Source organism: Cherax quadricarinatus, chromosome 1 (genome assembly GCF_038502225.1).
Source record: "Cherax quadricarinatus isolate ZL_2023a chromosome 1, ASM3850222v1, whole genome shotgun sequence".
In the NCBI taxonomy this organism is placed as follows: Eukaryota; Metazoa; Arthropoda; class Malacostraca; order Decapoda; family Parastacidae; genus Cherax; species Cherax quadricarinatus.
In genome coordinates, this window is record NC_091292.1 from 18,079,237 (window position 1) to 18,094,721 (window position 15,485).

Sequence of the window (15,485 nt, forward strand, 5' to 3'; positions counted from 1 at the left end):
ATTATGAAATAGTTTCTTATATATAATGTAAATTTGTTAGTCTAATTTTTTATTTGTTCATCTTTTCAGCCCTTTAAAGCGCATCCTGGATGGACGCAAAACTCAGGACAAAACCCGATGGCTAAATTCGCCCAATGTTTATCAGAAGGTGGAGGTGCTTGAAACTGGCACACCTGATCCGAGGAAAATCACCAAGGTAGAGATAATTACTACGGAAAATATAAGACAGTAATATGAAGTTGTTTACAAAGCAGTCATTGGCAAACATCCCCATCTCTTGCATTTCTGTTTTCATAATGCAATGTAGATAACGTATGTTTTATAATCAGGCTAACGATTGCAATAACTGAGAAATTTCCTGTTTCTATTTGTTACATTCATATATGTGTAACAATGCAAATTTCTCCCTGATCTAGCCATGCTATAAATGTAGTTATTTAATAGTTCTTTCCAGTAGCCTGGAGGAAAGTAGATAATTTATGAGGAATAAGCTCCTAGATTCAGTATTGCTGCCATTATTTTTGTGTAAGCATTTAATTAATGGATTTTGCATACCTGATAGGAACTTTAATTGGAATTATTCAGTTCTTTTATCTTAGTTTTAGTTGCATGCCATTTATTAAGAAAAACAAATTTTTTTTGTACAAGTTCTTGAATGCCTTTATATTTTTAACCCTTGTTTTTTTCCTTGTATGATTAATAAACATTCGCTTTATAATACAGAATAGTTTAGGTATAAATGCACATGTAGCTACACATACTTAACTAAAGAAACTATTTTTGGTGAAAATACAGTATACAAACATGTATAATATTTACCAACACTTAAAGTTCATTAAAGAAATTTCCATGTAGTATTTTATTTGTTAGGTGCATTGTAAAAGTCATTATATAGATTATAGATAAGGATTAAAAAATTAAACATTTTATATAAAATGTTTATAAATGTATGAATGGGAATTCAGTAGAGATATAATAATCTGAAGAACTAATTAATAATGGAAGAAATTAGAGATGCATTGTTTGCTTATTCATGAAAAATGATTGTTGTGTTAGTTGAAGCAAGTCATGCCTGAAATGATTCTTCAAAGTTTATGGTCACACTGAAAAAGCTACTGCTGGCTCAAAGGTTATTTTAAAGATTTTTTTTGATGTGCTCATAACTTTACCTTCTCTTGTGAGTCTCCATAGAGGTGTTCTGATGGAGCCTTCTTGTGTTGCTCATACAGCTTTGACATAGGTGTCTTTCCCTGTCAGTTAATGCCAGTGTTTAACCCTCTCTGTCGGTGACTTACAGGTACAGCTTACGGGCCAGTGTTGGTGACGTATTAATACTCCAAAATTCTAGTGGGAGAAAGCTGGTAGACCTACATGTGAGAGAATGGGTCTGCGTGGTTAGTGTGTGCAGTATAAAAAAATCCTGCAGCATACAGTGCATAAAGAGAAGAAAAAACTCCAACCGTGTTTTTGGTTTAATTAAAACACTGACTTTGAAGTGTATTTTTGTATGGTATTTATGGTTATATTCTTGCTTTCTTGGTCTCAGTTGATAGAATGGAAGATGTTACAGAAATAGGGATTATTTTGATTAGTTTCACAAAAAGTACCTTGAAATTGAGCTCAACGTTGCCGAAATGTTCAATTTTTGCCGATGTTGAAGAGTAAACAAATGATGTCACTGTCCAATACGTGTCCAACTAGCCAGTCTGATACGCAGTCATGAATGGGTTGACATTATTTATACAATTATTACAATAGTGCAGTAGTCTGCATAACAGTAAATCTTCTATTTTTTTGTGTGAATAAAAATTAAAAATGGAAAGCAAGAGTAATATAACAAGGGCCTGGAAATATGACTAATGAACAGAGAAAATGTTATTTTAGTGCCAGGAATATGCGCATTGTTTATTCTGGACCCTATTGAAATTGGCATCTTTTGAAATTTGTGTGAAATTGGATAAATTGCCAATTTCTAACCACTTTATTTATTCGGACCCTATTGAAATTGGCATCTTTTGAAATTTGTGTGAAATTGGATAAATTGCCAATTTCTAACCACTTTATTGAGTAGTTGAAATTGGTAAATGGGCGGTTTTTTATACTTGGTCGATAAAACAAATGGAGTTCTAGCGAAATAGCCATGAGTTTGGTCGACTAGAATGATGGAATTGGCCGAAAATAGGGCTCAAAGTGGGCTAAATTGCTTATGTGAATATATATTGCCGAGACCACTAACTTTGTGAGAGCGTAATTCTGCAAGTTTTCCATCAAATTTCATACTTTTGGTGTCATTACCATTGGGAAAAGATTCTTTATCGTTTCATAAGATTTTTTTTTTTTTTTAATCAACACTGAGAACAAGGTTTTGAGCAGGGGTCTTGACAGTGAAAGAGTTAAGCTGTAAATTTAGGGCCTGGCTATACCTGTGGGTGCTGGATAACCTTGTTTTACTTTGAGGATTTATGGAGCTAGTCAGTGCCTGGTGCACAGGACAAATTGATTGTCTTCATGCATAGGAAGATACCTTGCCACTCAGCAAAAATGGTGTTAAATATATTTACTTTTTCTCAGGATTATTTTTTGTTAGTTTTCTTCATTAAATGGAGATGTAATATTTTGCTCTATTCGTAATTACCTTTCATCATAGAATTGAATATGTTGGCTATTACTAAAGGTTCTCCTCAGCAGACTTGTGCATTATTTTATATTTTACAATACATACAAGCTATCTACACCATAAGTGAATTATTTCTTTTGCAAATTATTCTGGGAGATATTAGCAAAAGTATTACCTTCATTTTGGTTTGAATGCAGCATCAGGGCCAGTCAACAGTTAGTATTGAGTCAGGAAAGAATAAAAAGGCGCACTACCCTGACACGAGCATTTCACAGTGGAATGAAACTTGTGATGTTTTGGTCCAACTTGGACCATTAATTAGTAACATAGAAGCAGGAAAGGAAGGAAGCCAGATAATGGTTCAGGTCGAACCAAGACGTCATCACAAGTTTTATTCTTCTGTATGCAGACATGCCATTTCAATCTCTACCAATAATGGTGTAAGTTAGGCTATCTTGAGTAATGTTTTATAAGTTTTTTTTTTTTCCAAATTGCACAGTATTAAACTGTATCAGTGGCAAGCCTTGCTTAATATTGGACATTGTTAATTTAGTTTTTTGCCAAAATATGCCAAATAACCACAGTTTATTATAATCCATATGTTTTACTAATGTATATTAGGATTCCATGTTCAGTATTATTTATGCTGTGAATATCATTTTATCCTTTTAAAGAGTGCACTAACAGTTTGCCTTCATTAGTGGTTGTAGTTCCTTGTGCAGGTGTACAATAGGATGGTTTGTAAAAAAATTGTAGGAAACTTTATTTTTTTGTGCTTTAAGCACACGGATTTTATCTCATTGACATGTAATTTTATGTAAATCCTTTGCACAAACAAGGTTTTAATGCACAATGGTTCAGGGAAACAATCTCTTAACCCTCTATAAAGATCATTTAGGTTTTCCTTGCTAAATATAAAAAGCTTCATGAAGTCTGATTTCAAGGCTTATTATATTAAAATCTGACTGAACATCAGTTGCTGTCAGACATTTCTTTGAGATGATTATCTTTAAGCATTTGAATGTGATATAAATATGGAAGCATCTGAGATAAAACTAATGTCGTCACTTCTTAACCTTCGTTGAAATGTGATAGATTCCAAACCACCTAGGCTGTATTGTATCTACTTTTAAGTCTGCAAATGGAATTCACCTCATAATTATGACAATCTTGTTCCAATTTATACCCCTTTTTTCTCATTCTATCTACATTAGTGTGTTTGGCCTCCTTATATATTGTGATCATATTCTCCCAAGCTCATTTCTTAAGTGACTTAAGGTTTAGCTCCTTTAACATTCCTATATAGCTTGTCACTTTGCTCTGGGATCATTTAGAGGCAAATATTTTGTGTAGTGTGTTTTTACCTGCAGTAGCATCAGTTACCTAGTTAAATTAGCAGGGCTTGAGTTAAATATACTGAAACCACTTCTTAATTAGTGATTGGCTGACATGATCTAGCTGCCTCATTTGCTCTTGCTGATGTGTATGGATTTAGACTTGTCTCAAAAGGATGAAGAGCAAATTGTCATTATTTAATGTACTTTTATCATTATTTTTTCTTTTTTTAATTTCTATTTGTTGACTTCTTATTTTAATTTGATCATAAACTGAACCATGAAACAGTAGTAGTAGTACTCTGAAGTATTTTTTGAAGCAAGTGTTAAATAATATCAATGAATTTCCAAGTTCACAAAAAAAAAAATGAATGGGTAGCTATAGGATTATAGTCTATTATGTGCATAAATATATAGTAGCTATTACAGTGAGAAGGGAATACAAGTGTGCAGCTGGCTATTATGTGGGTAGATATCTAAATAAAGAGCAAGGGGCTGGTAACCTCTTCTGTATAAATTACCAAATTTAAAAAGAGAAACTTTCGTTTTTCTTTTTGGGCCACCCTGCCTCAGTGGGATGCAGCCAATTTGTTGAAAGAAAGGTCTAAATATAACTGATTTTCAAACTTATGACTGCATTACAAAGAGAGAATTAATGCTAGCCTTAGTTGTGGGTTAGAGTTTAGCTTATTTCACTTGAATATTTTTGTAATAACCAAAGATTGTTTATTAATTTTGGCAAAGCTTGTTCCAACAAAGTGTGCTAGTTGTTTAAAATGTTAGTGTTAAGAAATTGTCATAAGTTATGCCAGCTTTATAAAAGATTAGTATTAATATAAAGATTTGGTTGCATGTCTTACTAAATGTATAATGAACCTGGAGTCTTGTAAACGAAAGACAACATTTTTAGTAACATAGTATAAGGTTTAATAGGTCTTACAAGATTATGTAACTGTCTTCTTATATTGGAATCCAATGCTTTAGTCTTAAGAGTCTTCATTCTTGAAATGGAATTTTTTGTTGCTTCAGTTTTTTTTGTTAGTTATATATGAATTCATATTGTGTTTTACTGTACTGTGAGCTGAATGTTGATCCATAGTGCAAGCCCATAGAGCTCATGGAAGGTGATGGTAATTGTTGAGAACTGTGCATGACACTCGAGCCCATCATTACCAAATTTGTTGACAAGTTAACATGCTATAGTGCCTAAGTATCACTTGTCCATTTAGGGTATTTGTCGGTTTGCTGTTATGCTTAGTGAGAGTATGCAGCACAAAATAATGCTGATCTCTAACAGTATGGAATTTTATTTTAAGCTAAAATTAACATTTTGTTCACTTCAGAAATCAGTATTATTTTTAGGGATTCTTTATTTTGTTATACTTTTGCACAGGAAGCAGTACTTGGGAATAGAAATAATTATATTTTAAGTGTGCTTATTACATTGTGGATACTAGAGCTTATGTATAACTGTTCATTAGATTCATACTCATTATTTACTGTGCTTCACTAGGAAGTAGTTAAAGCATAATACTCTACTCATTATCTTCACATAACTTGACAGTTCTCTATTCCAGAATTTGTTCACAAGACATCTTCACTTGAAATTTGGTAATGATAATCATTAATGCAAAGTTAAATGATCTGTCACTCCTATGTCATGTTTCAAGACACCATCTTGAAGCAGAAAAGTCACTGCCCTGCTGATAAGTGTACACACTTTAGTATATGCAAAATCAATAGTAAATGTGATTTTTGTCTTTACTATTAGAGCACATAAAACCTGTCTTCTACTATATTCCATTACTCGATATTTTAAGGAAATAGCTTGTGGCATATACATATGCATAATTTGTCTGTTTTATGCCTATGATATTCTGTCAGTTCCATGCCCTGTGTGTTCATATGATCCATGCTTTTAATAAAACAATAAATAATCTAAACTGTTTTCATTTGACTTGAGTAAAGACTACTAAAGGTGATTAGAAAGCTATAATTAAATATTTAAAATGTAAATGTACATTGCCCATCAGTATTTGGAGTAACTATTCTTCACCTTTATTGGTCTATATTGTGCCTGTTTCTGGTAACTGGTGACTGAAAACTGCTAGTCGCATGACTGACAGTTCATACGCAAAACCAAGCACAAAGGGCCTCGCATTTTGTGATTCTCTTGTAGGTGTAATACTAATGATTCATAGTCACTTTTATCCCACTAATGTGTGTATAGAGCCCTGTAATTATCAACCAGAAGTAGTCATTAGCTCAATTGCAGGGAAACAGGCACAATGCATTGCAGTGAACGCAGTCGCCTATTAGCAGATGCTAAACCATTTTATTACACTAAACGGGGTGAGGCCAGGCCCTAATGTGCTTTGTTTTGTTGCACCAACAGTGGGTGGCTGATGGGTCTCCCACACATTCTACTTCAACACCAGTCAAATTGGAATCTGCACTCCAGTTTGTTCCAGCCAATACCAACCCCAAGGAATTCAAGACTGTTCAGAAAATGGTAAGTCAGTATTTAGACATATCCATGAAAAGAATACCCTATTATGAGAATATTTTAAAATAATTTTAATAACACTTGTTCAATTCTGATTTGAATCTGAAATGTTCTCTGTCATGATTTTAATAGCCATCTCTCCTTAGATAAAGGAAAACCGACGCATTGGTAACATCAGTGCAGGCCCCACATCACACCTTTTGGAGGGGGTCACATGGGATGAGGCACGACGCATGCAGGATGCTAGCATGTCGGCAGCAACTGACCATGTTATTTTGGTTGGGGCTGCCTCCAAGGGAATTATTCAGAGGGATTTCCAGCATAATGCAGTTGTGTATAAAACTCCTTATGCTAAGAATCCCTTTGATGCTGTCACTGATCAGGAATTAGAAGAATATAAGGAGTTGATAGAGAGAAAGCAGAGAGGAGAGCCAAGTAAGTAATTGATTGGCTTTGTGTTGATTTTTTTTTTAAACACTAGCTGTCTCTCACTGAGGCAGGGTGACCTGAAAAAGAAATGCTTTCTCTATCAATCACACTATCACTGTCTTGCCAGAGGTGTGCAGATATTACATTTCAGATGTCCCTCCAAAAAAGCAAGTATCCCAACCCCTCATCTTGAGTGCAGGCACTGTACAAATTTTTGCATGTCACTTGTTAAATTAATGATTTTTTCTTGGTTAGAGATACTCTCAAAAATTTAAATGAGTGAAGAGGATGATAGTTTAAGGAAACTTCTAGAATTATTGCTCATATTAATAAAGCAGTGATTTCATGCATTGGGCAGCTAGGGGTAACATTGTATGGGAGTTAAAGCAGCCTGAGGAGGATGTGGGGAAAGTTCATGAGGCAGTCGGTAAAATGAAAGTGGGTAAAGCAGCTGGAAAAAATAGGATTACGACAAATATTTTATAGTAGTAGGTTGATAGACAGCAACCACCCAGTGAGGTACTACCGTCCTGCTAAGTGAGTGTTAAACGAAAACCTGTAATGGTTTTACATGATGGATTGCTGGTGTCTTTTTTCTGTCTCATAAACATGCAAGATTTCAGGTATGTCTTGCTACTTTACTTAGGTCACACTATACATACATGTACACATTTATATATACACACTCATCTTAGTTTTCTTTGATTTTATCTTAATAGTTCTTGTTCTTATTGCTTTTCCTTCTATATCTATGGGGAAGTAGAATAAGAATCTTTCCTCCGTAAGACATACGTGTTGTAAAAGTCAACTAAAATGCCGGGAACAGTGGGCTAGTAACCTCTTTTCCTGTATAGCCTACTAAAAAGAAAAAGAAGAAAACTGTCCAAGTGGGATGTTTGAATGTGCATGGATGTTGTGCAAATGATAGGGAAGATGTGATTGTGAATGTTATGAATGAGAAGAAACTGAATGTCCTGGCTTTAAGTGAAACAAAGCTGAAGGGGGTGGGAGAGTTTTAGTGGGGTGAAATAAATGGGATTAGGTCAGGGGTTTCAAATAGAGCGAAAGGAGGAATAGCAATAACATTGAAGGATAAGATATGGCAGGAAAAGAGGGACTATAAATGTATAAATTCAAGGATTATGTGGAGTAAAGTAAGGGTTGGACGTGAAAAGTGGGGTATAGTAGGTGCTAATGTACCTGGAGAAGAGAGAAGTGTACAGGAGAGAGAGAGAGATTTTGAGAAATGTTAAGTGAGTGCATGGGGAGTTTTGAACCAAGTGTGAGAGTACTTGTGGTTGGGGATTTCAATGCTAAAGTGGATAAAAATGTTGTGGAGGGAGTAATAGGTAAATTTATGGTGCCAGGGGTAAATGAAAATGGGGAGCCTTTAATTGAACTATGTGTAGAAAGATGTTTGATAACAAGTAATAAATATTTTATGAAAGAGGATAAATAAGTATACAAGGTATGATGTAGCACATAATGAGAGTAGTTTGTTAGATTATGTGTTGGTGTATAAAAGGTTGATGGGTAGGCATCAGGATGTACATGCTTATAGAGGGGCAACTGATATATCTGATCATTATTTAGTTGTAGCTACAGTTAGAGTAATAGGTAGATGGGACAAAAGTAAAATGGTAATAAGAAGTAAGAGGGAGGTGAAAGTGTATAAACTAAGGGAGGAGGAAGTTCGGCTGAGATATAATCGACTATTGGCAGAAAGGTGGGATAGTGCAAAGATCAGTAATGGGGGGGTTGAAGAGGGTTGGAATAGTTTTAAAAATGCAGTATTAGAATGTGGGGCAGAAGTTTGTAGCTATAGGATGGTGGGTACAGGGGGAAAGGAGAGTGATTGGTGGAATGATTAAGTAAAGGGTGTGAGAAAAGAGAGAAAGGTAGCATATGAGGGGTTTTTACAAAGCAGAAGTGTTATAAGAAGAGCTGAGTATATGGAGAGTAAAAGAAAGGTGAAGAGAGTGGTGAGAGAGTGCAAAAGGAGAGCAGATGATGAAGTGGGAGAGGCACTGTCAAGAAATTTTGATGAAAATAAGAAAAAAATTTGGAGTGAGATAAGTTAAGGAAGCCTAGAGAAAGAATGAATTTGTCAGTTAAAAGCAGAGTAGGGGAGTTAGTAGATGGGGAGCTGGAGGTATAGGGTAGATGGTGGGAATATTTTTGAGGAATTATGAAGAAAGGGAGGCAGTAATTTCAATCACTGGTCAGGGAGGTATAACATCTTTTAGGAGTGAAGAGGAGCAGGATGTGAGTGTGGGGGAGGTGCATGAGGCATTACGTAGAATAAAAGGGAGTAAAGCAGCTGGAACTGACGGGATCATGACAGAAATGTTAAAAGCCGGAGGGAATATAAAGTTGGAGTGGTTGTATTTTTTTTTTTTTTATTTATTTATTAAGACACTGGCCGATTCCCACCAAGGCAGGGTGGCCCGAAAAAGAAAAACTTTCACCATCATTCACTCCATCACTGTCTTGCCAGACGGGTGCTTTACACTACAGATTTTAAACTGCAACATTAACACGCCTCCTTCAGAGTGCAGGCACTGTACTTCCCATTTCCAGGACTCGAGTCCGGCCTGCCGGTTTCCCTGAATCCCTTCATAAATGTTACTTTGCTCACACTCCAACAGCACATCAAGTATTAAAAACCATTTGTCTCCATTCACTCCTATCAAACACACTCACGCATGCCCGCTGGAAGTCCAAGCCCCTCGCACACAAAACCTCCTTTACCCCCTCCCTCCAACCTTTCCTAGGCCGAACCCTACCCCGCCTTCCTTCCACTACAGACTGATACACTCTTGAAGTCATTCTGTTTCGCTCCATTCTCTCTACATTTCGAACCACCTCAACATCCCTTCCTCAGCCCTCTGGACAACAGTTTTGGTAGTCCCCCACCTCCTCCTAACTTCCAAACTACGAATTCTCTGCATTATATTCACACCACACATTGCCCTCAGACATGACATCTCCACTGCCTCCAGCCTTCTCCTCACTGCAACATTCATCACCCATGCTTCACACCCATATAGGAGCATTGGTAAAACTATACTCTCATGCATTCCCCTCTTTGCCTCCAAGGACAAAGTTCTTTGTCTCCACAGACTCCTAAGTGCACCACTCACTCTTTTCCCCTCATCAATTCTATGATTCACCTCATCTTTCATAGACCCATCCGCTGACACGTCCACTCCCAAATATCTGAATACATTCACCTCCTCCATACTCTCTCCCTCCAATCTGATATCCAATCTTTCATCACCTAATCTTTTTGTTATCCTCATAACCTTACTCTTTCCTGTATTCACTTTTAATTTTCTTCTTTTTCATACCCTACCAAATTCATCCACCAACCTCTGCAACTTCTCTTCAGAATCTCCCAAGAGCACAGTGTCATCAGCAAAGAGCAACTGTGACAACTCCCACTTTGTGTGATTCTTTATCTTTTAACTCCACGCCTCTTGCCAAGACCCTCGCATTTACTTCTCTTACAACCCCATCTATAAATACATTAAACAACCACGGTGACATCACACATCCTTGTCTAAGGCCTACTTTTACTGGGAAATAATCTCCCTCTTTCCTTCATACTCTAACTTGAGCCTTGCTATCCTCGTAAAAACTCTTTACTGCTTTCAGTAACCTACCTCCTACACCATACACCTGCAACATCTGCCACATTGCCCCCCCCTATTCACCCTGTCATATGCCTTTTCCAAATCCATAAATGCCATAAAAACCTCTTTAGCCTTATCTAAATACTGTTCACTTATGTTTCACTGTAAACACCTGGTCCACACACCCCCTACCTTTCCTAAAGCCTCCTTGCTCATCTGCTATCCTATTCTCCATCTTACTCTTAATTCTTTCAATAATAACTCTACCATACACTTTACCAGGTATACTCAACAGACTTCTCCCCCTATAATTTTTGCACTTTTTTGTCCCCTTTGCCTTTATACAAAGGAACTATGCACGCTCTCTGCCAATCCCTAGGTACGTTACCCTCTTCCATACATTTATTAAATAATTGCACCAACCACTCCAAAACTATATCCCCACCTGCTTTTAACATTTCTATCTTTACCCCATCAATCCCGGCTGCCTTACCCCCTTTCATTTTACCTACTGCCTCTCGAACTCCCCCCACACTCACAACTGGCTCTTCCTCACTCCTACAAGATGTTATTCCTCCTTGCCCTACACACGAAATCACAGCTTCCCTATCTTCATCAACATTTAACAATTCATCAAAATATTCCCTCCATCTTCCCAATACCTCTAACTCTCCATTTAATAACTCTCCTCTCCTATTTTTAACTGAATTAGAGGTAAGACAGAATGTAGAATTGCGGACGTACAAGGAGGTTTCAGAGTGGGTAGGGGATGTGTAGATCAAGTGTTTACATTGAAGCATATATGTGAACAGTATTTACATAAAGGTAGGGAAGTTTTTATTGCATTTATGGATTTAGAAAAGGCATATGATAGAGTGGATAGAGGAGCAATGTGGCAGATGTTGCAAGTTTATGGAATAGGTGGTAAGTTACTAAATGCTGTAAAGAGCTTTTATGAGGATAGTGAGGCTCAGGTTAGGGTGTGTAGAAGAGAGGGAGAATACTTCCCGGTAAAAGTAGGTCTTAGACAGGGATGTGTAATGTCACCATGGTTGTTTAATATATTTATAGATGGGGTTGTAAAAGAAGTAAATGCTAGGGTGTTCGGGAGAGGGGTGGGATTAAATTATGGGGAATCAAATTCAAAATGGGAATTGACACAGTTACTTTTTGCTGATGATACTGTGCTTATGGGAGATTCTAAAGAAAAATTGCAAAGGTTAGTGGATGAGTTTGAGAATGTGTGTAAAGGTAGAAAGTTGAAAGTGAACATAGAAAAGAGTAAGGTGATGAGGGTGTCAAATGATTTAGATAAAGAAAAATTGGATATCAAATTGGGGAGGAGGAGTATGGAAGAAGTGAATATTTTCAGATACTTGGGAGTTGACGTGTCGGCGAATGGATTTATGAAGGATGAGGTTAATCATAGAATTGATGAGGGAAAAAAGGTGAGTGGTGCGTTGAGGTATATGTGGAGTCAAAAAACGTTACCTATGGAGGCAAAGAAGGGAATGTATGAAAGTATAGTAGTACCAACACTCTTATATGGATGTGAAGCTTGGGTGGTAAATGCAGCAGCGACGAGACGGTTGGAGGCAGTGGAGATGTCCTGTCTAAGGGCAATGTGTGGTGTAAATATTATGCAGAAAATTCGGAGTGTGGAAATTAGGAGAAGGTGTGGAGTTAATAAAAGCATTAGTCAGAGGGCAGAAGAGGTGTTGTTGAGGTGGTTTGGTCATTTAGAGAGAATGGATCAAAGTAGAATGACATGGAAAGCATATAAATCTATAGGGGAAGGAAAGAGGGGTAGGGGTTGTCCTCGAAAGGGTTGGAAAGAGGGGGTAAAGGAGGTTTTGTGGGTGAGGGGCTTGGACTTCCAGCAAGCGTGCATGAGCGTGTTAGATAGGAGTGAATGGAGACGAATGATACTTGGGACCTGACGATCTGTTGGAGTGTGAGCAGGGTAATATTTAGTGAAGGGATTCAGGGAAACCGGTTATTTTCATATAGTCGGACTTGAGTCCTGGAAATGGGAAGTACAATGCCTGCACTTTAAAGGAGGGGTTTGGGATATTGGCAGTTTGGAGGGATATGTTGTGTATCTCTATACGTATATGCTTCTAAACTGTTATATTCTGAGCACCTCTGCAAAAGCAGTGATAATGTGTGAGTGTGGTGAAAGTGTTGAATGATGATGAAAGTATTTTCTTTTTGGGGATTTTCTTTCTTTTTTTTGGGTCACCCTGCCTCGGTGGGAGACGACCGACTTGTTGAAAAAAAAAAAAAAAAAATCCATTTGTTCTCTAGGCTTCCTTAACTTGTTAATCTCACTCCAAAACTTTCTTATTTTCATCAAGATTTGTTGATAACATCTCATCCACTCTCTCGTTTGCTCTCATTTTACATTGCTTCAACACTCTGTTAACCTCTCTCTCTTTCTCCATATACTCTTCTCTGCTTGCATCACTTCTACTTTGTAAAAACTTCTTATATGCTAACTTTTTCTCCCTTACTACTCTCTTTACATCATCATTCCACCAATCGGTCCTCTTCCCTCCCGCACCCACTTTCCTGTAACCACAAACTTCTGCTGAACACACTAACACTACATTTTTAAACCTACCCCATACCTCTTCGACCCCATTGCCTATGCTCTCATTAGCCCATCTATCCTGCAATAGCTGTTTATATCTTACCCTAACTGCCTCCTCTTTTAGTTTGTAAACCTTCACCTCTCTCTTCCCTGATGCTTCTATTCTCCTTGTATCCCATCTACCTTTTACTCTCAGTGTAGCTACAACTAAAAAGTGATCTGATATATCTGTGGCTCCTCTATAAACATGTACATCCTGAAGTCTACTCAACAGTCTTTTATCTACCAATACTTAGTCCAACAAACTACTGTCATTTCGCCCTACATCATATCTTGTATACTTATTTATCCTCTTTTTCTTAAAATATGTATTACCTATAACTAAACGTCTTGCTATACAAAGTTCAATCACAGGGCTCCCAATATCATTTACACCTGGCACCCCAAACTTACCTACCACACCCTCTCTAAAAGTTTCTCCTACTTTAGCATTCAGGTCCCCTACCACAATTACTCTCTCACTTGGTTCAAAGGTTCCTATACATTCGCTTAACATCTCCCAAAATCTCTATCTCTCCTCTACATTCCTCTCTTCTCCAGGTGCATACACACGCTTATTATGACCCACTTTTCGCATCCACCCTTTACTTTAATCCACATAATCCTTGAATTTACACAATCATATTCTCTTTTCTCCTTCCATAACTGATTCTTCAACATTACTGCTACCCTTTCCTTAGCTCTAACTCTCTCAGATACTCCAGATTTAATCCCATTTATTTCCCCCCGCGGAAACTCCCCTACCACCTTCAGCTTTGTTTCACTTAGGGCCAGGACATCCAACTTCTTTTCATTCATAACATCAGCAGTCATCTGTTTCTTGTCATCCGCACTACATCCACGCACATTCAAGCATCCCAGTTTTATAAAGTTTTTTTTCTCTTTTTTAGTAAATGTCTACAGGAGAAGGGGTTACTAGCCCATCGCTCCCGGCATTTTAGTTGCCTCATACGACACGCATGGCTTACGGAGGAAAGATTCTTTTCCACTTCCCCATGGACAATAGAAGAAATAAAGAAGAACAAGAGCTATTTAGAAAAAGGAGAAAAGCCTAGATTTTTTTTTTTTTATTAACACACTGGCAGATTCCCACCAAGGCAGGGTGGCCCGAAAAAGAAAAACTTTCACCATCATTCACTCCATCACTGTCTTGCCAAAAGGGTGCTTTACACTACAGTTTTTAAACTGCAACATTAACACCCCTCCTTCAGAGTGCAGGCACTGTACTTCCCATCTCCAGGACTGAAGTCCGGCCTGCTGGTTTCCCTGAACCCCTTCATAATGTTACTTTGCTCACACTCCACACCTAGATGTATGTACATATATATGCATGTGCGTGTCTGTGAAGTGTGACCAAAGTGTAAGTAGGAGTAGCAAGATATCCCTGTTATCTAGCATGTTTATGAGACAGAAAAAGACACCAGCAATCCTACCATCATGTAAAACAGTTACAGGTTTCTGTTTCACAGTCATCTGGCAGGACGGTAGTACTTCCCTGGGTGGTTGCTAGTATTTTTGTTTAATAAATGTATGAAAGAGGAGAAGGTACCTAGGGATTGGCAGAGAGCATGTATAGTTCCTTTATATAAAGGGAAGGGGGACAAAAGAGATCGTAAAAATTATAGGGAAAAAGTTTACTGAGTATAACGGGAAAAGTGTATGGTAGGGTTATTATTGAAAGAATTAGAGGCAAGACAGAGAGCAGGATTTAGGATGAGCAAGGAGGTTTAGAGTGGGTAGGGGATGTGTAGATCAAGTGTTTACATTGAAGCATTTATGTGAACAGTATTTAGATAAAGGTAGGGAAGTTTTCATTGCATTTATCCCTTTGACTGTTGCAAAATTTTTGAAAAACAAAAAAATTATTTTTTCTTATGAAATGATAGAGAATCTCTTCCCAATGGTAATGACACCAAAAGTATGAAATTTGGTCGTAAACTCACGGAATTACGCTCCTGCGAAGTTAGCGGTCTCGGTGACATATACGCATCGGCGATTTCGCTGAATTTGAGCCCTGTTTTTGGCCAGTTCCATTGTTCCAGCTGACCACACTCGAGCTATTTCTTTAGAACTCCATTTTTTTTCTATCAGTTGAGTACAAGAAACCGCCCATTTACCGATTTGAACTACCCAATATAGTGGTCAGAAATTGGCAATTTGGCCAATTTCATGCAAATTAAAAAAGATGCCAATTTCAAAAGAGGGTCCAGAATAAACAGTGTAGACATTCTTGGCAGTAAAATAACATATCCTCTGTTCATTAGTCATGTCTCTAGGCCCCTCTTATATTACTATTGCTTTCTATTTTGAT

The 15,485-nt window shown here is 37.4% G+C and overlaps 1 protein-coding gene across 1 annotated transcript in view; it reads left to right on the forward strand.

Annotated features, from left to right (window-relative positions):
* The first annotated feature begins 47 nt into the window (after positions 1-47).
* LOC128687399 (uncharacterized) overlaps positions 48-15,485 on the forward strand; it is a 116,929-nt gene continuing 101,491 nt past the window's right edge. The window contains exons 1-3 of the mRNA XM_070100941.1: positions 48-196; positions 6,347-6,463; positions 6,604-6,892. Of these exons, the coding sequence (XP_069957042.1) occupies positions 6,461-6,463; positions 6,604-6,892 (292 nt within the window). The 5' untranslated portion in view covers positions 48-196; positions 6,347-6,460. The remainder of the gene's footprint in view (positions 197-6,346; positions 6,464-6,603; positions 6,893-15,485) is intronic.